The sequence below is a fragment of the Rhinolophus ferrumequinum genome, chromosome 28 (assembly GCF_004115265.2).
Source record: "Rhinolophus ferrumequinum isolate MPI-CBG mRhiFer1 chromosome 28, mRhiFer1_v1.p, whole genome shotgun sequence".
NCBI classification, from domain to species: Eukaryota; Metazoa; Chordata; class Mammalia; order Chiroptera; family Rhinolophidae; genus Rhinolophus; species Rhinolophus ferrumequinum.
This window is the reverse complement of record NC_046311.1, coordinates 13,120,491-13,146,067: the sequence shown is the minus strand read 5'-3', so window position 1 is coordinate 13,146,067 and position 25,577 is coordinate 13,120,491. Positions and strand designations below refer to the sequence as shown.

The following is a 25,577-nucleotide window of genomic DNA, read 5'->3' as shown; positions in this document are numbered from 1 at the left end:
CCCATCAGCTCCAAGTCGTTGTCCTTCCATCTAGTTGTGGAGGGTGCAGCTCAGCTCCAAGTCCAGTCACTGTTTTCAATCTTAGTTGCAGGGGGCGCAGCCCACCATCCCATGCGGGAATTGAACCGGCAACCTTGTTGTTGAGAGCTCGCGCTCTAACCAACTGAGCCATCTGGCCCCCCTGCATTTTGATTTTAACCTGAGGTTTGTTTTTAGGCCCTAAAACACAAACCAGTTCAGTTTGGTTCAAGTGAGAATCTACTGGAACCACACTGAAAAAAGGTTTTTGCAGCCTCTGCAAAAGGAAGCTGCAGAATTCACCACAGTTTTAATTTTAACACACCAAGGAAACACAATGAGCAGCTCTTGGCTCTGAGGTTGAAATCTCTTGTCTATTTTTATCTCCAGGCAAATAACAGACCGGAAGCAGAAGTGAATACTTTGTGAGTGGATTACTGAATCTCGCATCAGCAGCTTCTTGGGCAGTATTTTGTACTGGATGCCAAAGAAAATCATGTATCTGAAGCTATTCGTGTTAACAAACTGAGCAAAACATTTAAGATGTTTTTAGGAGAAATTGTCTTCCCACAGACAAAGAAAGATTAAGCACATTACAAATACTCCACTATAAATTGTGGTCTGTACATAGGATGGAATATTACTCGGCCTTGAAAAGGGAATTCTGACACAGGCTACCACATGGGTGAACCTTGAGGACACTATGCTGGGTGAAATAAACCAGTTCTAAAAAGACAAATCCTGTCTGGTTCCACATATATTAGGGTCTGAGAGCAGTCAAATTCAGAGAGTCAGAAAGTAGGATGGTAGCTGTCAGGGTCTGGGGAGAGAGGGCGAATGGGAAGTTAGTGTGTCCTGGGAGCAGAGCCTCAGTTTTGCAAGATGAGAAAGCTCTTGAGATAGATGGTGGTGATGGCTGTGCCACACTGTAGATGTATCTGACACCACTTAACAGGACGCTTAAAAATGGTCAAGATGGGGGCCGGCCCGGTAGCTCAGGCGGTTGGAGCTCCACGCTCCTAGTGCTGAGGGCTGCCAGTTTGATTCCCACATGGACCAGTGCCAGATGGCTCAGTTGGTTGTAGCGCGGACTCTCAACCACAAGGTTGCTGGTTTGACTCCTCGACTCCTGCAAGGGATGGGCTCCGGCCCCTGCAACTAAAATTGAACACGGCACCTTGAGCTGAGCTGCAGCTGAGCTCCCGGCTGGCTCAGTTGGTTGGAGTGTGTCCTCTCAACCACAAGGTTGCCGGTTTGACTCCCACAAGGGATGGTGGGCTGCGCCCCCTGCAACCAACAATGGCAACTGGACCTGGAGCTGAGCTGTGCCCTCCACAACTAAGATCCAAGGGACAACAACTTGACTTGAAAACAGTCCTGGAAGTACACACTGTTCCCCAATAAAATCCTGTTTCCTTTCCCCCCCCCAAAATTTTTTTTAAATGGTCAAGATGGTAAATTTTGTGTGCGTTTCACCATCAGCCTCAAAAACATTTCCCTCACCTTTCTGCACCTGCTTTCTGGTTTTACTTTTCATAGTTAGGTACCAAATCCAACAGGAGTTTGTCTTCATTACACAGCGCAGGGTAGGGACTGGAGTCCATGCTGTCCATTTATTGAGATCGTTTCCCCAACCGTTGATGCAAACACCCCCTCTTCTCCCCACTGGTGTGGAGTGCTGCCGCTCTCTGCGCTCATCCTGGGCTGTGTGTGGGAGTCAGTGGGCTCTCCTGCAGGCTGATCCATCTCTTTGCGTTTCCTCTGCCACAGTGTCTTATGGCTGCAACCTCACGTAGGGGGACACCCTACCACCCTTGGCTCTCCTGTTGCCAAATTGTCATGGCTATTCATGGGCCTCACTCATCTGGATGCATTTTCAGATCCACTTTTTTTTTTTTAGTTCTTCCAAATGTATATAGAAAATCAGCAATCACTCACCAATGAAATACCCCCCTGGAATTTGAAAACAGTGAGTACAGGAGGCAAGCTCTGAGATTTCCTTCTGCACCTAGGAATGAAACTCCAAGGGCTAACGGTGATTTAAAAGTCCATTCCATGGAGGCTTGACTACCTTGTAAACGCTCATTCCCCAAGCTTCCCATTTGGAGGCTACTAACGCAGGCAGTGCGTTGCCATGGTAACGGGTACTTTTAGTACTTTTTATAGATTAAAAGTGTTACACCCTGGAGTCTCTTCATGTAAATGAATAAATCTTAAGACGGTTTGATGCTTCATTTAAGGTAGACGCCTAATGACACAGAGCCAGACTTAGCCCACCATTAACGGAACATTTTATGCTTGATATGGACATGCGTTGGCACAAGAAATATAACATTTTCATCAGAAATTTTTACAAAATACAAGTTAACCCCTTTTATCCATTGAAATGTATCACTATTTAATAAATCGTGGCAGAAATGTATGTGTCTGTCGGGAGTCTGCACACATAATTTTGCCCCTGGGGGGGCAGAATCCCCACCTATTGTGGGGATCCCAAAGACTTGGAGAACACGGTGTCTTGTGATCTAATGGGGGATGAGTCACGGGGGTCCCCTGGGTGGGAGGAGCGTATGGTCTTGGTCTCGGTACTGGCTGTACAGGAGGAGCATATGGCCTGGGTACTGGGTACTGGGTCTTTACTAGCTGTACAGTCTTGAACTTCAATTTCCTCCACCAGAAAATGGGGATTATCGTATTTACTTTATAGAGCAAATGTATCTTCAGGTAGTGGCGTCTCTGATTACACACATGACTAGACAATGACTTCAAGTCCATATTTAAGACAAAAGGAAGGGGTGGAACTATATCCAGTTCAAATGTTCTCAGGAAAGTCCACAGGGAGCCTTGATGGTGGCTGCAAGTCACCAGGGGACAGACTGGGGCCCTGCACTCCCAGACACAGAGAAGGCATACAGACACGAGGTCTCAGGAAGGTGGTGGGCAGCTGGGTGAAGACTGGTCAGAGAGGAACCATGGGAGGGCCACGGGAGGCCCAAGCGTAGGCTGGGAGCATTCTCTGTACCTTATCCAGAGAATGGCATGGGGGTAGGAGTGTTCCAGAAGGAAGATCTGGCCAAACTAGGAGGCCCATGGAACCAGCATGAGGGCTGTGTGTGCCCCTGGCCTGAGGAGAGTGGGGCCTGAATGCAGGGATCTGGAGAGTAAGATAAAGACGCAAATCTCAGAGTCATAAAGAGGCAGCCTCTTGGGATGTCTGGATTAGCTACGCTGGGAACAGAAACAGCAGAAGGAGCCAAAACGTATCCGGAAAGCTTTGATCTTTTCTGATACACAATTGTTTAAAGCACCACCAATGATAACACAGTAAATGGTTTGGGTAGCTGACATTTGTCCTTCTGTAAAATCCTTTCAAGATGTGTTTATGAGCATTATCTCATTTGGCTCCCGCTAGAACTTTGGGAGACAGACTGGGCAGATGGTACGTCCTTGTCTAAAATCGGAAGAGACCATTTCTAGAAAAGTAACAACTGCAATCATGGGAAAACAATTTCTTGGCCTTATTCTGTTTCAAAAAAATATCCAACTGGCTTCTTCCGCCTGTGTGAACATCGTGGCCAAGGTCAGTTTCATCAGTCAGTTCTCTGGGAATCAGGAGGAAACTGCTGAAAAATGGACATTCCCGGGACAGGCATTCCTTAGAGTTCTCAAGGACAGACCTGATTGTCCAGCTGGCAGACCAGTTAAGTGCACAGACGTGTGCAATGGAATTCAGTACACATGTCCGCACATGGTCAAAACGGGGTACTTCCTCATCTCTGTCTGCCGCTCGGCCTCTTCCTTGAGCTCTTCCGAAGCTCAAATGGCTGTGGGCGTGGTTCTGGACGCTGTGCAATTACCCCACGCTCACCCTGAAATACAACTCAGCTCACCATCTGGGTGCCTAGATGACTTCCATCCTGACAGTCCTTTCGTGGTCCATGACATTTCCACTCTTCCAGCCCCCTAGGTGTGGTAGGCAGCGTCCCACATAGCTCCCAGGGACCCCCACCTGAGGGACCCCTGTGTAGTCCTCTCCCCCTCCCCGTGTGCAGTCCTCCGGCTGGACCCAGTGACTTGACTTGAATGAATAAAGTACCACAAAGGAGATGGGATGTCAGTTTTGTCATTAAGTCCTAAAAGAGAGTGACTTCCATCTTCTCCATACACGCTCTGTTTCTGACCTCTCGCACATTTTCACTGAGAAAGCAAGTGGGAGAAGTTCACGTGGCAGGAAACCGAGGGCAGCCTCTGACCACCTGCCAGTGAAGAATCTCGACCCTCATTCTCATGTCTCACAGGGAAAATCCTGCGCACAGCCACGTGGGTGAGCTTGGAAGTGAATCCTGCTCCCATTGACCCTTCAGATGAGACCACAGCCCTGCCTGGCGGCATGACTGCAGACTGTGAGGGACCCCCGAGCTGGATAACCCAACTAAACTGTGCCCTGGGTCCTTACCCACAGATAGCGTGAGACAATGTGCCGAGGTAAGGTCTGGGGTAATTTGTTATGCAGCAACAGGGAACTAACACCCCTGTTGTCCAACACGTGGAGTTCACTTTCCTCCTCTCAGTTCCAATAAGGCATCTAGGAGCTCTCCTGCCCTTTCCAAGGCCCCGAAATGTATGCTCTTCTGGAATGTGAGGGAAGGTAGTGGGCTGCTGAGGGAAGAAGTGGTCACTCAGTGCTCACTTCCGCACACGCTTTCCCCTGCTGCACAAACGCCTCTCCAGCGTCTCTCTGGAAGAAAACACTCTCCTCGCTCTCCTCCCACGGGCTTTCTATGTTCCCAAGCTTGGCACGGGTGCAGCCTGTATTGCTGTATCTGAGCCTGACCTGGTCAGCAGATTTTTTATTGCTGCTGCGTTGGATGGTTGGTTTGCCATGTTCCTGACATCGTGTTGCACCCAAACAAATCAAAAGGGCCTCGGCAGCCCTGTGGGACACTTCGACCCCCTCCCCAGCGATTCAAAGCCAGGTCCTGAGCAGCCAAATGTGGGCCCTGGCCACGGCTCACAGGCCTTTCTCTCAAGCTTCTGTGCCACTCACCTCCCCAGCTCTTCTATCTTAAGGGGCGTGAATAATCTTTCAAAGGCCTAGGCCAGGTTTTCAGATGGTTCTCCCCATCTTTCCAGGGGGTGTAGGATGGGACATGTGAGTGTGCCAGCTCTTCGGGGGGTGCGGTATGAACACACCCACTGCAAGCAGAAACTGGCAGCAGATATGGCCACTTAGTGGCACACGGCACAGAGATGACTCATGAAAGCCATGGGGAGTGGGGCACGGTGGCAGAGAACCAGCTCCCAGGCCCTCTCAGCGGTTATGAAGGAGCCAGGAAAATCGAGTACAAGTTCCTTTTCTGGCTTCCAAGGACTGACATGGACCGACGCCAACCTGCACGCCCAGCATGCACCCCCCACCTGAGTGAGCCCTCTGCACCCACCCTTTCTAGCCCAGAATTCTCGGACTTATCACGGTGATCACTTCATTAGGCATATAAATGTTGAATAACTATGGCGTACCCCTGAAACTTACATATGCATATAATGTTGTATGTTATCTATATTTTTTATAAAAATCTTAAAAATATATAACAAAAAAATAGTTACTGAAAGGATGAACCTCACAGACAGTACGTAAAACAAAAGAATCTGGATGCAAAAGAGTCAATACTGTGTGCTTGATTTAGATGACATTTTAGAATAAGCAAAATTCATTTAAGGTGAAAAAAACAATCATATTAGTTGCTTCTGGCTGGTGAGGGATTGCCTGGAAAGAGATACTAAGGAACTGTTATGTGGATGTATGCATGTGTCAGAACCGTACAGCCAGTTTTGTCATTATGTCATTTTGATATATGTAATTTTTACCGCCAATAAAAAAATTTTAAAAAATTAGTGACTGTAGGAGGGGCAGGGAATGAGTGGAATTGTGGAAGAAGCAGGAACGGCAGGATGTTGGTAATTATTGAAACTGGTTAACTGGTGCATATGGGCTCATTACATTACTCTGTTTACGTTATAAATGTTTCAAATTTTCCACAATAAAAAACATCAAAAAAAGTCTATTAAATACACATTCTGTGCTAGATACTACAGCACAGGTGGAGAAGGATGCAGAGTACAGAGAGAAGTAAATTAAACATGGATTTTTACTCACAAACATCAAGAGCTTTGGAAAGGTGAAAAATGTGGAATAAATGGAAAGAAATGCTGACCATTTTTTTAATATCTTAAATTGTCATTTTGTAACCCTCTAGTGTCTGTTTATAATTTACCACGGACACATAGATGTTTGAACTAATGATTGTATTGTCAGATCCATGGACAAAGCTAGCTCTGGAATATCGTTTCTTCCCATTTCAATGTCTTTGTTCTGTTTCCATGACTGCTGGCTCCCTTCTGTTCCTCTACACCTATGCAAATTCCACTCAGGATTTAGCAGCATGACTCAAAACAGGACCCAAGAAGATGAGGACCTTGTCCCAGCAGGTAAATACACTGCTTCATCCAGTAAGAATGGCCTATTATGTTATTCTACGAAGAAAGATGTCAGCAGAATGAAACACTGTGCTAAGTGGTGTAGCTGATGTACATTCTGCTTCAAACTGGATTCTTGCACCAGCAGGTAGTCGTGGGACCAACACTGAGGCAGCTGGTCGTTAGACTCACCTGGGGGGCGGCCAGATCAACGAAATCAGAACGTCTGAGGGCAGGGCTCAGGCATCAGTGACCCACGTGACCCAGCTGTCCACGTGACCCAGTCCACAGCCAGGGTGAGAACCAGTGATGCACGAGCTGCTGAAGTCCTTTCTCTTCCAGAAGTTTCTTTCAGCTGGCTGCTGAAGAGGTTGCTGTATCCCACCGACCCCTCAGCACTGCTATCTAGGGACACAGGGCCTTGTACTCTGGAACAGTTCATGCTTGGTTTCTTCAGGGAGGTGTGGGGATGTGTTCCCCAAGGTAGGGACCACCTTTGACTTTGCATTTCTCCCAACACTTAGCACGATGGTGCTCAGCAAATGTCTGTTCAAAATGTTTATTTAGGAAATAATAAGGACTATTTTCTTATTAAAAATTGGCTGTGTTCTTTAATATATATTAACTTAATTGCAAATTCTTTAATTTTGTATATGTATAGTGCCAAAAAATACATATACACATTTTAAGAAAGGAAAACTGTATTAAAATTGTAATACTCAATATATACCGATAACAAAAGACAAATACAAGTCACGTTTGACTTCTGCAATGACAAGAGGTGCTCAAAGTGGTTCCTATCAGCATCCAGACACTTCTGATGACGGCTTGAACAACGCTGACCAAAGTGTCCACTTGTATACATTTTTTGGTACCCTTGGTGTGTGTGTGTGTGTATGTATATGTAAGCATATATATATGTGTGTGTGTATATATATATATATATACACACATATATACACATATATACATATATATGTATATTTATAATTCCTATGGTCTAAATGTTTGTGTTCCCCCGAGATTCATATGTTGACATCCTAATCCCCAAGGTGATAGCATTAGAAGGTGGGGTCTGTGGAAGGCGATTAGGCCATGAGGGTGGGGTCTCATGGTAATGGGATCGGTGTTCTTGTAAAAGACACCCCAGAAAGCTCCCTGCCCCTTTCTTCCCTGTGAGGACTCAGAGAGAAGACGGCTATCTAGGAACCAGGAAGTGCTCACCAGACACGGCCAGCCCTATGAACTTGGACTTCTCGGCCGTCAGCAACAGTGAGAAGTAAATGTTTGTTATTGTAAGGCATCCAATCAACAGTATTTTGTTATAACAGCCCAATGGACTAAGACATACAAGTATGTATAAGATATAAATGTACCAAGAATTCCTTCTCAAGGTTCGGAACTAAAGAATTATGACTGGGATGTGTCCTCTCAGGAGAGAATATAAAAAAAGATATAAACTTACACGTGACTTTTCAGTTCTTTAATTTTGGGATTTACCCATTCAACGTATTTTCTCTTTAACAATTCTATCTACATTATTATTACGGAGATTCCTTTTTGTATTATTTTTGCTATCTGACCTCACATAAATCATTCAAATACTAGGATGGTGGTAAGGGAAACATCTGTTCTCGTGGAGTTTCTGGGTGCTGAGCTGACTCAGGCCTTCTCGAACCACCACTCTTATCAGCTGACCACAAATGAGACAGAAGCTATAACCACATATTACAAATCAGTACCAGAATGACCTTCACACACAAATGGGGTAGAATTTTTTCAATGAAAAACGGAAATATTTGGTAGCTCAGAGTGTTGGCTTCCAACGGTCTGTGTAGTGAGACCATTGTGTCCTGGTGACTAGCCCAGGACTACTGTCCATCATGGAAGCTGCCAGAACGGCAATGCACTGATTAAACAGGGTGTTAACCACAGCCCGACACTGATAAAAACAGTCTCACCCTTTAATTCACCCTATCTACCAAAATGTTCTTTCCATGCAAGACTTAACAATGGAAATAAACAAAAGCTTAAGCTGTCAAAGGACATATATCATGAAGAATGGCGAGGTTTTGGCGTTTTGTTAATGCTATTTTGTCTTTTCATTGCTTAGTTGGCTATGAAAACTATTATTTGCATCCGTTTACAATATTGTTTAGCTTGAAGGTAATTGTAAAAAAAAAAAAAAAGGACAACTGCTATCACTTCTCAGAAGCCCCCATTTTATTTAACCTAAAGAACTTTATGTAAGAGATTTGGTTATGAATCAAAGGCTGTCATTCCTTCATAATGGGTGATTTAACAAATTAACGTTAGGAGAGAGCAGACAGTGCGGGAATGGCAAGAAGGCATTAAGAGTGATTTATTCCTCGAAGAAAAAAAATCACTGTCAAGGCCAAGTTTAAATGATGTGGAATTTCATGGCAACTTCATAGCACCACCTAGTGGTGACGTATCTATCGCCATTCTTGTTTAAGAGGAGGATTTCGGTTTGTCTGTAGCCTGAGCCTGGCAAACCGCGTCCGTAGTCGATTTACACACACTGCGACTGTAAATTAGTAAAAGGGTGAAACGGGAAACATCTTTCATCATTCACAAAGTGTCTGTTAAAGTGAGTTAATATAGATAAATAATTGGTAGCTCATGTGCCCTAATATAAAATTTTAAAATGTTCCCAGGTTTCAGATATGTCTCAGACATGGATTCTCGATAAATTGTGTTTTAGGATATTGAACAAGTAGTGTGCTGACATCTTTCACAATAATGACAGCAATTTGTTTTGGGTTATGCCACAGACTGGAGTATTGCTTTGTGTTTTCTTTATCTAAACAATTGTAGTTTGTGCATTTCTTCTAGTAAATGCAACCTGAAAAACAAACACTTTTCACTTGATCGGTGTTTGTTGGAACACAGTTATCTCTATCTAATGAGATTGATGGAGGGTGGAGAAAATAATTTTTTTAAAGGGACAATTTCTGTGATGAATGCATGCAACAGCTGAAGAGTAGTATAGGTAATTTGGGGATTTTAGATCAAATTCAGCTATAAACACTAGTTTACCAATAGTTTTAATTATAAGCACTTCATCAGACTTATTGATCTAACCCTGGTTTAAACACAGACAAGTTGTAAATCTATTTTTTTCTTGCTTCCATTATTGTTTCATAAAACTCACATTGATTTGTTTGGCATAGGTAAACCCAACAATTTAATCTATTAGATGTCGTATCTCAACAATAAAGGGTCTGAAGAATAAATGTCAATGTCGAGGTCAAAAACTGTTTTTTAACAATTCACAATGTGTCTATTCTATTTTGCTTCCTGAATTAACAAATCTTAAAGAAAACCTTCCTATGTATTATAGTGGTACGATTTATTCCATACAGTGATATGAATTATTGAATCCCCATTCAAGAAGGCCTTTCTCCTTACTGAAAACAACGAGTAGAAGGGGGAAAAAGAAACAGAACTTACAGCTTTGACAAACCCCAGAGGCACAGAGGTGCAGGATCCTGTACTAGAAAGGGCCGTGTGACCAATGGTGGCCAGACCCCAGCCAGCTGAATGGGGCTGGCAGGACCTCATGCTCTCCACAGAGGGGCCTCATCCCTGAGCCACCAACCCAGCCCCAGCCAGAGAGAGCTGGCCCTGCACGGGGAACCACCACTGTGGGAAACCCAAGCCCACCCAGGTCAGCCTCAGGGACCTCTGAGAGATTTGCCCTGACATCACGCAGCGTGTTCTTTCTAAAGGACAGACTCTGCGAGGGGGCCCCAAGCACATATTTAGATTAATAAGCCTGATGAATGGTAAAATCAATTATACACGCTAATGAAACACACTCAGTGTAGGCTTGCACACTTTTCTACGATGCCAATTATCCTAATTTAGATATGTATCAGCAAGCCATAAGCAAATTAAAGAAAACCGACAGTTTACATGTTTTGTGCCTTTTAGGGGTGGGAAGGACATTGAATGGCGTAGGAACCATTTCGATGTTGCTTTGAGTTCTTGGTGTAGTCAAATCCTTCCTACCAGAGAGTCTGTACCTGCAAGACATGGCCACAAAGGTTTACCCGAGTTCAAGTTCTACTCTAGCCCATACAACACGTCATTGGTGAGCCAAGACAGCAGACGAAGGCCATTCGTATTTGACCAACTCAAGAACACCCCGCAGGGAATTGAGTATTGAGGAGTTTGGGGGCACAGGAGCACTAGCAGGCATTTTGGGGACCACTGCACAATTCTACTGCATTCAGACTCTAGCGTTTTACTACTGAAGGACACGGAGTTATCTGAGACACTAATAATGAGGAGCTTCGGCCTGCCTGGGGCTCCAAAAAAAACAAACACTGAGGACAGGCCCACATTTTCAACAGCATCAACGGCCTGCGACAAGAGCTGCCCTCCACAAACCATTCTTTTTTTTTTTTTTTTAAACCTACAGCACCTGGTATTCCCAGGCGGTCTCCCATCCGAGTACTAACCAGGCCCGACCCTGCTTAGCTTCCGAGATCAGGCGAGATCCACAAATCATTCTTGTTACCCTGCGGAACAAGCCAAGAAGTCACCCAGCGGCCTGGGCACGTGCGAGAAGAATATGGGCGTCAGCAAAATGATTTGTAAATGGCCGGAGGACAGCATGGACTGAGAGAAACACAAGGGGAGGAAGGAAACGCCAAGGAAAAGATAGGACATTTCAAAGGTGGCAAACCCAAATTGTTCACATACTTGTCAAATAACTGAAGACTTGGTTCTCCATCTGCTGTCCCAAGGGCAGAGCGAGGTCCGGGCTGAGCTCCAACTCTTGCTTTTGCTTCTGCAGCTCATAAGATCCTATGGCTTTGTTCTGCATTACAACATAAACAAGTGTCAGAGTCCTGCCAAGAAACTCACCCTCGCGTCGCCACCTTTCTTTTCTTCTCTAAAGACATAGGTTGCTGGAGATTTGGCTATTCCAAATTGTAAATGGGAAGACGGAGATTATTCAGTTCACATTTTTCCAGACACCCATTGAAAAATGGGTCATTACAACTGGTTCAAAATAAACAATTGCTGGCTTTGGCTAGGAATACAGTGGCAGTTTTTCAAAAGTGCATGTTGGGATTTTTCTGGTTATGGGGGTTGGAGTAAGTACCCGCCTTCTTTGCAATATGGAAAAATGGGATTCATGGAAACGGGAAGAAGGAAAAGGAAGAATCAGAATCCCTGTCAAACGTGGCTTCTTGCTGAACTACTGACCAACAAAAAGCACAGCCTTCCTCACCATGGGTTCAGGTTTGGCCTCTCTTGGGTTTGGGAGCCAGAGTCACAGGGAGGTTCACCAATCAAACTCATTTTCTTTCTCCCAGAACCTGACTGTGATTCCTCACTTCGTCTCGGGCAACACCGTGTCCACACACCTGGTTCCAAACCTCCGAGGTTTGATTACCTGTGAGCCTCTTCACCCGCCTGCCATCAGTCACGAGAGGAGAGCTTCCCTAGCAAAGAGCTGATGGTGCCCCTGTTGGAAGCGTCCATGGAGCCCCTCCAGCATGCAAAGCCCACCCCACCAAGCTCTTGGCCCACCCTCAGGCCCGCACTACCCTTCGCCCTCAGGCACATGTCCTTCTGTCATGTCCCTCTCCTCCTCGAGCTCCTAGAAGGCAGTCCCCATCCTCCCATCCGTGCGTACCCAGGGCCGGGTCCTGAACCTGCAAGGTGCAGACATGTTGTGATCTGTGACATCGAATCTCATCGCCCGGAAAAGCCTCACCCCAATAGATAGGCTGCTTACTGGAAAGGATGGCTTTGGGGCCGCTCTCCTTGAGCTCTCTGTATGCTCACACGTCAGCTGTCCATCCAGCTCTAGCTACTGCCTCTCCTCCTGATGGGTCGGGGGTGGAACAAGACAAATGCAGGGGCCACCTTAAGGGGTGGCAGCTACTATAGGGAAGAGCCTCTTGCCCCAATGTGGTGGCTTTCCCCTATAATTAGGGGTGTCGGGCTCTCCTTGTATCCCGATTGGCCCAAGTCATCTGCTGCAACAACTAGTGTTGTCCCACACAACATTCAAACGTGGATGTAAAACATGAGACACTACAGCGCTCCTGGGTCCCGTGATCTCACTAGCTGGTGACACTGAACAAAGTACAGTGAGGTCTTGCCTCCGCCTTTGTACCGATTAGAGCATTTTGCTTTCCAGAACTCTCTCAAGGAGCCCTGCTAACTTGGAGGCTTTCTAGCTCGGTCACCCTGGGAGCATTAGTTTAACAGTATGTTTTTCTAATGAAGGCAGCTGGCCCTTTGTGTCGTGTGGGAACTACCAGGCCTCCGTGGTGTTTATTCAAGTAGATTCTACCCCCACCTTGGATTTCCTCCTCAAGGTAGCTGTCATTCTACACCATCATAAAGCAGCCCCTCCTGGGTGCCCGCAAGGGATGAGCCCGGTGGAGAACAGGTGGAGCGCCCCATGCGGGTAGGAAGCGAGTCTCTGCAAAGAACATGCTTAATAATAGCCCAGAATATTACCTAGGGAATCACTTACAAAAGTTAGCCTACAACTAAATTCTGCCCATCGATAGGACGTTCAGGCAAAAGAGGGGGAACATTTTAGAATTTTATTTTTAAAATAATCGCTCCAGGTAAATTTTGATAATACTATTATTGCTGTGTGTGTGTATTATTATTTTTTACAACTTTTAACTTTTAGGTAGTCTCAAGCTCACACAGAAGTTGTAAAACTAGTATAGAGAGTTCTACGTACCCTTCATTCAGCTTCCCCCGGTAATGTTACATAACCCTTGTACAACCATCAAAGCAGGAAATCGATATCGCTGCAATACTAAACAGCAGACGTTATTCATATTACACTAGTTTTTGCATGCACTCATTTTTTGTGGGTTTGTGTGTGTGTGTGGTTGTTGTATAGTTTTATAAAGTTTTAGTAAATCGGTACAGATTTGTGTAACTACCACTACAATCAGATTATTTCTTTTTAAAATCAAATATTTCTATTTTCAGTTTTACTTAAGAACATGTTCGAATATGCAGAAAAGTATAAAAACAATATAATAGACATCCATGTTTCCAACTCTAGATTTAACAAGTGTTAACATTTTGACACATATCCTTCAGAATTTTTTAAAGAATTAAAATATTAAAGATGCAGCTAAAACCCCACCTGATCTCTTTTCTTCTCCCTCTTCCTTCTCAACCAAGATTCTTTACAAGCAAAATTAACAAACAAAACTCACTCTGAGACTGTCTCTTACCTAAAAAACCAAATAATTACTAGAATGTTAAAACTATTTTTGCCTTGTCAGCATTTTAAATTACATTGTAAAAAAATAATTACCAAAGTTTTTGTTAAAGCATAAGAGATATTTAATAGCAATAAGGACTTGACAATACGAAAATACAGGGTTGTATCGGTCTCATTTCCCTTAGTACTCTATAAAGTTCTACTGAACTAATAAGTGAATAAACAAATACTTCTCTGATAAATTTATATTATATTATATTACAGCCTGAAATAATGTATAAGAACGTATTACATGACAATCTAAAATAACATATACATAAGCCGTTTATAAATATTCATTTTCACCAATGAGATGTTTTCAATGGATGAACTATTTTACCGAACGTTATCGTGGCTGTGGTATAGGAGAGTTTACAATAAGACTATAATTCACAACTACTCTGCTAAAAAACAAGGATAGTATTTCCATTAACACTAAAATCCATGTCACTGGTGTAAAGCTGTGACCAACAACCAAACACTGTTTCCAAACAATGCAAATCTTTTCCTGCACTTCTCAAAGATCTGAATGGGTGCCCGGGTCCACAGGCCACCAGCGTCACAAATACGGGTCCCCTTCTGTGCCTCTGTCGCCATCGGTCCCACAATGGCCCCAGAACATTGGCTGGCATCACTCTTTCCCAAGCCTTCCTCCTTTGTCCTGCTTTACACTCCTTTTCTCTCCCACTCACCTTCTCCCACCCTTCATCCCTTTATTGTGTTGACCAACCCAAACCCTCTCTTAGCAGGAAAGGATCCTTTGTCTGTAGAAAGAAGGAGGTGGGGAAATCGGGATAGGCAAATACAGGGCTGTCTTCGGAAGGCTGGGAGAAGAGAAACAGCTGAGAAGACTCCTGTGCTAATTTTTTTAAAAATAATAACTTTATCGATATATGACACACACATTAGAAGTCATCCCTTTAAAGTAATACAATTCAGTGGTTTTTAGTATATTCATAGATGTGCTCAACCATCATACTAATTCCAGAACATTTTTATCACCCCCTAAAGAAACACTGTACCCCACTAACAGTCGCTTTCCATCTCCCCCACTTCTAGTCCCTGGCAACCACTAATCTCCTGTCTCTATGGATTTACCTGTTCTGGACATTTCATATGAATGTACTCATACCACATTTTGTGGCATTTTGCGACTGGCTTCTTTCTTTTAGCATAAGATTTTCAAGGTTCATCCATGCTTGCAGCATGAATCAAGTCTTCATTTCTTTCCTATGGCAGAATAATATTCCATTGTATATGTGGCCAGACCACATTTTGTTTGCCCATTTATCAGCTGATGGATATCTGGGTTGTTTCTACTTTTTGGCTACTCGCCTAGAGTCACCCTAAGATTGTGTGCCGTAGAGAGGAATGATTTAAAGAAGCCCAAATGCTTCTTACTTTTTTCCAGTTAGGAAATTGATGAAAAGATCTGTAGTTATTGGAATATTCTTGCCAGCTCAGTTTATAGAAACAATTATTTTTCTATGCCACCTGCGTAGAAGATTTGTTTTTCAGAAACCAAAACCCCATTTCCTTGATCTGGTGGTGATGACCACAAGAAAAGGCTTTTCCTGCCTTGCCTCTGACCGCATGTGTGACCTTGAGAAAGTAACTTTACGCCACCATTGAATTACTCCATTATAACTGTAATACTCCATTGTATAACCACGTGTTTCTGATGTTTTGATATCTCGAGGCCTTGCTGAACCTGGATGCCCCTCCCAGGGCCAGCCAATTCTGTAAGATAGCAAAAGACTCACCTGCAAGCGTGACTTCCATATGCAAGCCAATCCATCCAGAGCCCACAGTTCAGACCACCATCCACCTGCCCTCACCACCTGCCCTCACCACCTCAGGGCCACAAGCCAGACACACAGGGACAGCCCCATATTCCCTCCCGGAGCCTGTGAAATTCAGACTGGCCAGCTTCTTCCCACTGCGTCTGCCTCCTGACCACCCTCGGTGCTTCCCTGTGTGGCCCTCCCTGGCGTGGCACGGCACCCCTGGCAGTGGTCTCGGATCTGCTGGCCTCACCATACCTGAATAACAACGAAACTCACATTGTAGAACACCCGCTGACAGTACGAACCTGGGGCTGGGCTGTGACAAGATCGTGCGGCACTCTGAGCCTCCTGGAGACCTGGAGGACAAACACAGAATCCCCACTACTTCCTTCAGCACCGGTGATTACGGTTAATCAGGGCCCACATTGAAACTTCTGAGGGAAATGGTGCCATCTCGTGGTAGTTTGCAGTCTCTCAGGCCACCTCTTTCTCTTTTTCTTTTTTTCTCTTTAAGAGAGGCTTTATATTTTGGAGCAGTTTTTAGGTTCTCAGCAGATTTGAACAGAATGTATGGCAGTCTGTAAAATGACAATAATGTCATTTTATTCAATGTCTTTTTGTTACAACGTTGAGGAGACGTGGTAGGATCGTAATTCTTCTTTATATCCAGGAGCCTGGGGGGAAATTGGTTTCGTTACACATAGTTTCGCTTGAAGTCCCAGAACTGACCCACGACGTTAAATGAGGACTTACTGTACAGAGTCCATTCCCCTCCCCGCCCCCCCCCACACTCACAGCCGTTCCCCACTCACAAATCCCCCACCAGAACGTCCCGTTTATTATAACTGACGAGCCTGCATCGACACGCCTTTAGCATGACTAGCTGACATCTTAGCATTCCCTCTTGGTGTTGTATGTCCTGTGGGTTTGGACAGCTGTGTGATGACATGTGTCTACCATTATAGTGTCACACAGAGTCGTTTCACTGCCCTAAACATGCCCTGTGCTCCACCTGTTCGTTCCTCCCGACCCCACTCCTGGCAACCACTGATCTGTTTTACTGTCTCCACATTTTCGTTGCAGGTCATTTTCACTCTAAGATTTTCTTTATTTGTCTGCCCACTTCGGGCTGGTGGGTGATATAGTACAATGGGGAGGAAGACACACGACTGCCCCCTGGAGGACAGGTGCAGGTAGGGATAGACCAAGTCAGGTAGACAAATAAATAAAACAATTACAATACAGCTGAAAGAGGTGCTGAGAGAAAGTGGTAGTCGGTCTATGTGAAATAGAGTGGGAAGGTGTCACCTAAACTAAAACTGCCGGGATGAAAAGAAGTCAAGATATTAAAAGCGGACAGAAGAGATTACCAAGCAGAGGCTCAGAATGTGTAAAATTCCCAGAGGCAGGAAAGAATGGGATGGAGCTGAGAACGGGAGGGCTCCATGAGCATGCGTGGAGGGTGTGAGGTCATCGGATAACGTTGGAGAGGCCATCAGGAACTCAACCTCGCTGGCCTGCTAGGTCCTGGTAAGAAATTTGGATTTTCCTCCGTTTGCAGTAGAAGGCTCCAGAAGGCTTTACCCAGGGCACTGACATAATCTGACAAGTGGTTTCAGTAGCTCCTAACATCTTACCCTTTGTTTTATCATTTGCTCTCTCTTTCTTTCCATTTTTTTCCTGAACTGTTTGGACATTAAGTTACACACAGTCATTCCCCCCTTATCCGCGGATTTGCTCTCTACAGTTTCAGTTACTTTCAGTCAGAAAATATTACATAGAAAATTCTAGAAAAAAATGAGTTTGAACTATTTTATCATACCAGAAAGCAAGGGAGCAATTAAATGTCTCTAGAATCCATTGAAGAGGCGTCTATGCCTCAAGGCTGCAGAGCCTGTCAGCCAGGCTCAAATCTTTTCTTCCTCAGTCAACCGGTCACATAGAATTTCCCATGAGCCCTTAGAATCTGTGGTCATATAGGTGACTTGCTTACATGACTGACTAGTGTCTTTAGAACTTCTTTGAGCCTGATCTCATCATATGTATCTATGCTGACACACACTACTGTGCATGTCCAAACTGAAGACCTGGCGGTTCAGACAACACTCGGTTCATGATGGACAATGTAGGTAGCCTGGTAATTTGGTGACCCATGACCTCTGTTATGGTCTACTACCAAACCTCTCAGAAGCAGAGAATGTCATACTTTCCTCCCTAAAGGACTATGATGCCGGGATTCACCTAGAAGGGCTGTCAACGTATACATACACACCCATATCTACAACGGACACTTCAAACACTGCCAAATCTGTTGAATCCTGAGGTCCACATACCTAAGTACCTTCAGGGCAATGTGACCTGCTAGAAGATTCTTCTGTTCAGTCCTACTCAAAACCTGCAGTCTCCGGAGTTACATAGTAATTAGATCAGAGCAACATACTCCAGCGAGGTAGATGTTGTCTCCAAAGTCCAAAGAGGCCCGTTTGGCATTATGCCTCTTCGTGAAAAAAGGGCAAGATTCAGCAACTTTTCCTTTACCGTCTCTAGATGTCCTAAACTACTGGAACCCTAGAAATTTCATGGAATGGCGGGCCCCTGCAATGTTTAATTTGGGGTTTTATTTTCCTCCTCGGAGCTTTCATATGTCCCACCAAGGTGACTATCATATTTGCTGTTTCCTGCTCACCAGGTAGACTCAGCAGGATATTCTCAGTGACAGGATGCCAGCACGATGTCCTCTGAAATGCGGCAGCACTCAAGGTCCCTGTGGACCAGACTCTGCCATAAAGCTAGAGAGTTGCTGCAGTCCTGACACAAGCCTATGAGTATATTCCTGGTCTTATCCACTGAATGCAACTGCTGTGGGTGGCCTTTAACAGGTACGGAGAAAAACGCATTCCCCAGATCCATAGCTGCTCATCAGGTGTCAGGATTATGTTGATTCTGGAATTCCACCAATGAGGGCATATCTGGAGGACTAGCTGGAACTAGAGGCACCATCTAACAGCATTTGCGACAAATGACAATGCGCTGTAATTCTTCAACACTTACTTGTCCTCTCACAGGCCAAAGACGTGAGACAAATGGAAGCATGGTGACAATCAGACACTGCTTCTTTCATGTCCCCGAGGGTGGCAGTAATTTCTGCAGGAATGTGATATTGCTTTTAGTTTACTACTTTCGAGGTTGAAAAATTTCTAGTGGCTATCACTTGATCTTTCCTACTCCCGTTTCCTTGAAAATAAGACCTAGCTGGACAACCAGCTCTAATGTGTCTTTTGGAGCAAAAATTAGTATAAGACCTGGTCTTATTTTACTATAATCTAAGACCAGGTGTTATATAAGACCTGGTCTTATATTATTTTTTACTCCAAAAGACACATTAAAGCTATTTGTCTGGCTAGGTCTTATTTTGGGGAAAACAGGGTAGAATAGCCTTAAGTCCAAGAGTCAGGGAACCACTCAGTGATTCTGTCAGTTGCTAAGGATGTCTATGGAAACTGCTTTCGGAAACTGGGGAAATAACCACAGTGTGAGTTTGGGGACCCAATGAGCTCACTGTCAGTTAGATCCTAGCCCAAACCTGCAAACAACCCAAATGTCCAACAACAGATAAATGGATAAACAAATGGTGGTATATCCATACAATGAAATACTATTCAGGAACAAAAAAGGAATGAAAAACAGATATGCCCAACAACATGGGTGTATAACTCTCAAAAAATTATTATGCTAAGTGCAAGAAGCCAGACAAAAGGAGTAAGACTGTATGATTTACACACTAACCCATAGTGACACTAACCCATAGTGACAGAAAGCAGACCAGTGGCTGCCTGGGGACTGGGGGTGGGGGGCACAAGACAGACAAATTACAGAGAAGCCTGAGGAAACTTGTGGGGCGCCAAGCAGGGTCACAGCATTTGACAACACATAGGTCATGGCATAATGGGAGGATCAGAAACCAGATGGCAGAGGGTTGAGAGGCGACTGGAAAGAAGGCAGAGCCAGTGTCGGTATAACTCTGTCCAGAAGCTTACCAGGGAAGGAATGAGAAAGATACAGTGGTTTCAGTGCCATGCTTTATGGAACTTCCTCCTGGGAGCTGTTTGTGATTCCAATTCGCTTACTCCAAACAGCTTGCCCTTGCCCCTAGCTGCTTCCGGCATGCTGCTTCTGCTCCTAGAGGAGCATTCACTCACCTCTCCACCCTTCTAACATCTGCCAACCTTCATTTTCCAGAGCAGTTAGTCCTTTTCCTACTGCATCAGTGCCAACTAAGCTCTCCCATTTTGGAACTCTGATGGCATTTATTACCTGTGTCTCATCATGTGACATGTTCAGTTCAAATTTCCCAACGTTGGAAGGCACATAATGTTAAATGCATACACACGGGCATAAGATTGTCTGAGTTTGAATCTCAGCTCTGTCATGTGGTGGTGGCTGTGTGACCTCAGTCAAGCCACTTAGCCTCCCTGTGCTCCATTTCTCCCTCTATAATAAATGGGTATAATATTATCGCCTGTTATAAGTTTTAGTGTTAATATTTGGAAGGAGCTTAGAACAGTGTTTGCCACATTCTAACCCCTAAGAAAGTTAATAAAAATCCATTTGTGTTCCTTCCACAGGAAGGGTTGTGCTTCTGGTTATGAGGATACAAAGATGCATGTGGCATTTGCCCCATCCTCGAGGAGCGGGCAACTTCTGGTCACATTTAAATTTTTGTAGAGATCCTCTATGTGCCCTGGCTCAAGCAGCCTTTGCATTGGGTCAGCCTTGGCATGAAAGCTAACGAAGGTTGATTCTCAATGGCCACTTTTCAGAACACGGATGCAAGTTGAAAGAACAGTGACTGCCGGAATTCACAAGAGTTAAAAGACAGGACCCATTGGGACAGGCGATGTTAGCCATCCCAAGATTTTGGAGGACTTGCGTTTGAACCGATGAATGGCGACACGTTGATAGCCCTGAAAGTACCTTGAGCCTATTCGGGCCCCTCAACCACTACTCTCCAGGCCCAGCCACTGCGCGAGCCTGCACCCAGTGGACCCTACTCGCGCGACGTGTCGGGTCTTGGCTCCGCCCCTGCAGGGTACAAGCCCCGGGCCCCGCCCCACCTGTCCCCGCCGCCCCGCCTCTCTACTGTTCCTATAGCCCCGCCCCTGCAGTGTACGTAGCTGCAGCCCCGCCTCCCCCATCGCCCCGCCCCCTGCAGTGTACGTGACCACAGCCCCGCCTCTCCCCGTCGTCCCGCCCCCTGCAGTGCTTCCAACAGCTGTCTCGCCCTCCCCGCAGCTGTCACCGCTGCCCCTACCTACCACTCAGTGCCCTGCTGGTCGTTGACAGGGGCCGGCGCCATGGCGGCCGAGGCCCTGGCGGCCGAGGCCGTGGCTTCGCGCCTGGAGCGGCAAGAGGAGGACATCCGCTGGTTGTGGGCGGAGGTCCAGCGCCTGAGGGACGAACAGCTAAACGCACCCGACCGGTGCCAGGCCGAAGGGCCGTGCCTCACGCGGGAGGTGGCGCAGCTCCGGGCCGAGAACCGCGACCTGCGCTACCGCCTGTACCGCTTGCGGGTGTGCCTCGCCGAAGAGCTGAGCCACCAGATAAAGATGGAAAGCGCGGCGCGGGCAGCGGCGGCGCAGGAGAACGCCGAGAACGCGGCTGCCGGCGCGCAGGTAACGGGGAGGCGGGACTCCCTGTGGGGAACGCGGTAGGGCGCCTCCTAGGGCCCGGGCGGGGCCGTGGGCCGGGACGTGTACATATAGCGGTTTTCTATGGAAGGACAGGTGCAGGTGCAGGCTGTGCCCCGCCCCTCTGCCCGGCCCCGCCCCTCTGCCCGGCCCCGCCCCTCTGCCCGGCCCCGCCCCTCTGCCCGGCCCCGCCCCTCTGCCCGGCCCCGCCCCTCTGCCCGGCCCCGCCCCTCTGCCCGGCCCCGCCCCTCTGCCCGGCCCCGCCCCTCTGCCCGGCCCCGCCCCTCTGCCCGGCCCCGCCCCGCCCCTCTGCCCGGCCCCGCCCCGCCTCATGCCCTGCAGGGTGTGCCTGTCCTGTTCCTCCTGCTCTGGCCTGCGGGGGAACCAATGAATGGCCTGGACATCTTGGGACCATTACCTTTCCAGAAATCGCCAGGTTGACCTCACGGTGCCGTTGCTCAGCTCTTCCAGTAAATTGACTTCCACTCATTTCCTTCAGTACCAGAAAAAGCATTTTCCTGCTGGAGTGTTGAAAGCTCACTATTCTTTGCTTGGGCAGGAAGACGAACGGCTGCGTAGTTTGCCGTGTATAATGCGCACCCAGGATTTTGGCCCAAACTTTCCTGGGGGAAAAAATCTTTCGTTTTAATTTTTTAATTCAAATTTTTATTTGTTTACATTTAGGTACTTGTTTTTTGTATTATTAAAGAATTTTAGTATTTTTTTTAACATGGTACAAGAAATTTTATATAACGAATAATTATAAAACACAAGAACAGATAAGAGGTACAAGAAATGTTAGGTATTGGTAACAAATTTACTATATTTACGCATCGTAGAAGGCCAAGAACTGTTTGTCATTACCAGTTCATTGTTAAGTTCAACAAAACTGATTATCGTATTACAGGGTATTCTTTTGCATATGGATATTGTTACTGATTTCTAGAGTTACACTTTTAACTCATAAGCATAAATAAAATAATTGAAAACATTTATATAAATACAGAATTAGTACTACCCACATATAATGCGCATCCTTATTTTTCCCTCACAAATTTGGGCAAAAACATGCACGTTATACATGACAAAATGTGGTCTATAATAAACCATTCCCTCTAATGATGGCTGGTTCTGAGCTATTTAGGATAGACGGTTGTTGGTCTTTTTGTTGGCTTGTTTTGGTGATCTAGCTGGAGTGCTGTATATTTAACATCATTAACACAGTATTTTAATGTTTTAGTTCATTGAAGGACAAATTATCTTCCTGTAACATAATAGATTTTATAAGTTCTGAAGACTTTTTTCAGACTGTGTGGTGTTCTTCGCTTCTTTACCAAGGAAAACCATGGCAACATCTTCATGAAATAATGCATTTAACATCTCTGGTGGCAGCTACACAACCATTTCCCAACAACATTATTTGTTTAAAGGTTGGGGAGAAAAGCTTTAAAATATAGTAAATGTATTTATATTTTAAATATACTATACATTAAAATATATTAAATGTTCTTAGGAAGAACGTATGAAAATGCACAGACAGGAAGGACCAAGTGTAAGAACACAACGTGTCCGTTGTGGGTTGTGAGCGGTGGTCAGAGGCCCAGCTTTGAGCCTCTCGGTATGAGACTCTTGCTACCTGCTGGCATGGCCCTCCTTCCTCAGGTTTCCGATGTGCTGCTCTTTCTTGTCATTGGTGTGAGTTACTTATAATTTACCTTTACTTCTCAGCCTCCTTCGAGTCAAAACCAAGAAAAGGACGTTAAAAAGAAGGAGGAGGAAAGGAAGCCTGAGAGTGAGGTAAGTCGTTGCTATGGAAATAACATAAAATACTACCTGTAATTAAAATGTTCTTATATAGTTAATTACCCAGGGTTTTAAAATTAAAACATAATTACTGATTACATTACCTCTTGGGGCACAGTAGTATATTTAAAACTTTGCAATCCTTAGATACAAGATGTCTTAACTTAAAGATGAGCTAGCCACTCGGCTATAAAGTACCCCTCAGCCTGCATGAGATAGTAGAGCTCTTCCTTTGTGTTAAGTAAACTGGCTACTATGCTTTTTTAAAAAAATATAAATCATTAAAACAACCAAAGAGTATTTATCAAGCATCAACGTTTGGTGGAGCAAAGGAGAAATACATGGCTTCAGAGGAATCAGTCTGGGTCAGGGATTGAGACAAAAGCAGAAGGCACAATAGCGAATAAAGTAAGACGGTTATAAGTAAGTGCTGAATTGTGCAACTGTGTACGTGTGTGTTAACAGGGAGATGCCATTGGGTGTAGGAGTTAGAGGAGGTGGGCTCTGAGCTGGACCATGAGAGCTCAGGAGACAGGTGGAGAGGAGTCTTCTGGAAGTGAGGGTCGAGTGATAGAGGCTGGAACTGGCAATGACCGGTGACATCCTGAGAAGGGGGTGGGACTTATTTAGAGCTGAGCAGTTAGAAAAAAATGGGCTGCATATGTTAACCGCAGTGGATTCTAATGATTTTCAGGTGAAAAATCAACCAAATTTCATAAAGGAAAGACTGAAACTTTTTGAAATGTTGAAGAAAGAGCATCAACTGTTATCTGCCACTTATGAAAAAAAGGGGAATACAAGTAATATGATCACAGTAAGACTGGCTGATGGGAAAACAGTGCAAGGGGAAGTTTGGAAGACAACACCTTATCAAGTGGCTGCTGATATTAGGTAAATCATGGTTTGGAGAAGGTATTCTCCTTCCTCATCAGAAGTGTTTTCTAAGAATGTATCCATTGCCTCCACACTTAGTCATCTGGCCAAAGGTGGCTGCAAGGAAGGCTGGGTCATGTGTACTTTAGGAGAGAATGGATTTGAGGAGCCCTTAGCAGTCTGTCACGACCTCATTAATAACCATATCTAATGTTTATTAAGTTCTTCTTATGAGTATGCCGTATTTAATCCATATAATCAGTGTATGGTGAAAGTCCCATAATCCTCATTTTACAGATGAGAAAACCGAGCTTAGCGTGGCTGAGTAAATTGTCCAGTGTTTAAACCCAGGTCGGCCTGACACCAGAGTGCACGCTCTTAACCACAGTGTTGCTCAGGTTACTCTCAGATGCAAAGGAAAATGTCACATTTAAGGATGACACCGTTTAGTGGTACCTAGTATTGTGAGAGCCCAGAGAAAAGGTACCGTTGCACCTTTCCTGATAGGAAAATGTGGCAGTATATTACGACAAAAATCATTAAAAGTGCATTTCCTTTGGTCCAGCAGTTTTACTTCTAGACTTTTTCCTTTTAGAAAAGAATAATTGGATACTAAGATGTATGTTCAGAAATGTTCTTTGTAACATTATTTGTTATGGCCAAAACATAACAAAAGAACAAAACCCACAAAGAAATAACCAAAATGCCCAGCAAGTCTCAGGTTCCACTGCAACTATTAGGTAGCGTGTTTTAGAAGTCTGTCTGCTGGTAGGGAAAATATGACTTATTTTAAGTGTAAAAGTAGCTTAGCAAATAACACACACAGAATGATACTATTAAAGATTTTATATTGATCTATATATTTATCAAAAAAGGTAGAAGGGCATACTAATTTCTGAGTGATGGGATTGAAGGTGATTTTTTTTTCTTTCTGCTTTTCTGTGCTTTCTAGGTTTCTTCTCTTAACATGTTATTTTTGTCAATTTTCAAACAACAATAAATGTTATTTAACACACTCACACACTCTCACACACGAAAAAGATCAATACCTCAATAGAAAATAGGAGGACATGGAAAGTTCATAAAAGTAAAATGGCCAGTAAATGTCTACAATAATCATCAAATAAATCAAATGAAGACAATAATTTCCAAATTCACATTGGCAAAGATTTAAAAATCTTTCAGGATGCATGGAAGTGGTACACTCAGACAGTATTTATCAGAAGTCTTTCAAGGCTCATATCGTTTGACCTAGCAGTTCCACTTCCGAGGGCTTATTCCCAGAAAAAAGTCACAGATGACACAAAGCTGCCTGTGCAAAGATGTCTGTGCAGTGTCTTCCACGATAGCAAAACGTACAGGTGACCTAACACTTCTAGACTCTCTTGGAAGTGTGTCTGATGGCATGGCTGTGAAAAAGCAGGCTACAAAATGATGTTGGCAACTGTGTTTAAAAAAAAAATAGGTGTGTGTGTGTGTGTGTGTGTGTGTGTGTGTGTGGAGTGGGTGTAAAAAAAGACTAGAAAGACATGTACTAAAATGTAGTTATCTCTGGGTGATGAGATGTATATGTGATCTTTATTCTTTGTGCTTTCTCTGTTTTCCAAGTTCTTTATAGTGAACGTATAATATTACTTTTGTACTTAAAAG

General features: G+C 44.8%; 1 protein-coding gene and 1 long non-coding RNA gene across 2 annotated transcripts in view; one reads left to right on the top strand and one right to left on the bottom strand.

Annotated features, from left to right (window-relative positions):
• Nucleotides 1-11,260: 11,260 nt before the first annotated feature.
• Nucleotides 11,261-21,005, bottom strand: LOC117018744 (uncharacterized). Its single transcript, XR_004422305.1, has 3 exons — nt 20,880-21,005; nt 15,870-16,238; nt 11,261-11,344 (listed from the first exon to the last, which is right to left on the bottom strand). It is a non-coding gene; the product is annotated as an uncharacterized LOC117018744 (long non-coding RNA).
• Nucleotides 20,811-25,577, top strand: part of TARS3 (threonyl-tRNA synthetase 3) — a 31,487-nt gene continuing 26,720 nt past the window's right edge. The window contains exons 1-3 of the mRNA XM_033099939.1: nt 20,811-21,236; nt 22,980-23,048; nt 23,749-23,945. Of these exons, the coding sequence (XP_032955830.1) occupies nt 20,919-21,236; nt 22,980-23,048; nt 23,749-23,945 (584 nt within the window). The 5' untranslated portion in view covers nt 20,811-20,918. The remainder of the gene's footprint in view (nt 21,237-22,979; nt 23,049-23,748; nt 23,946-25,577) is intronic.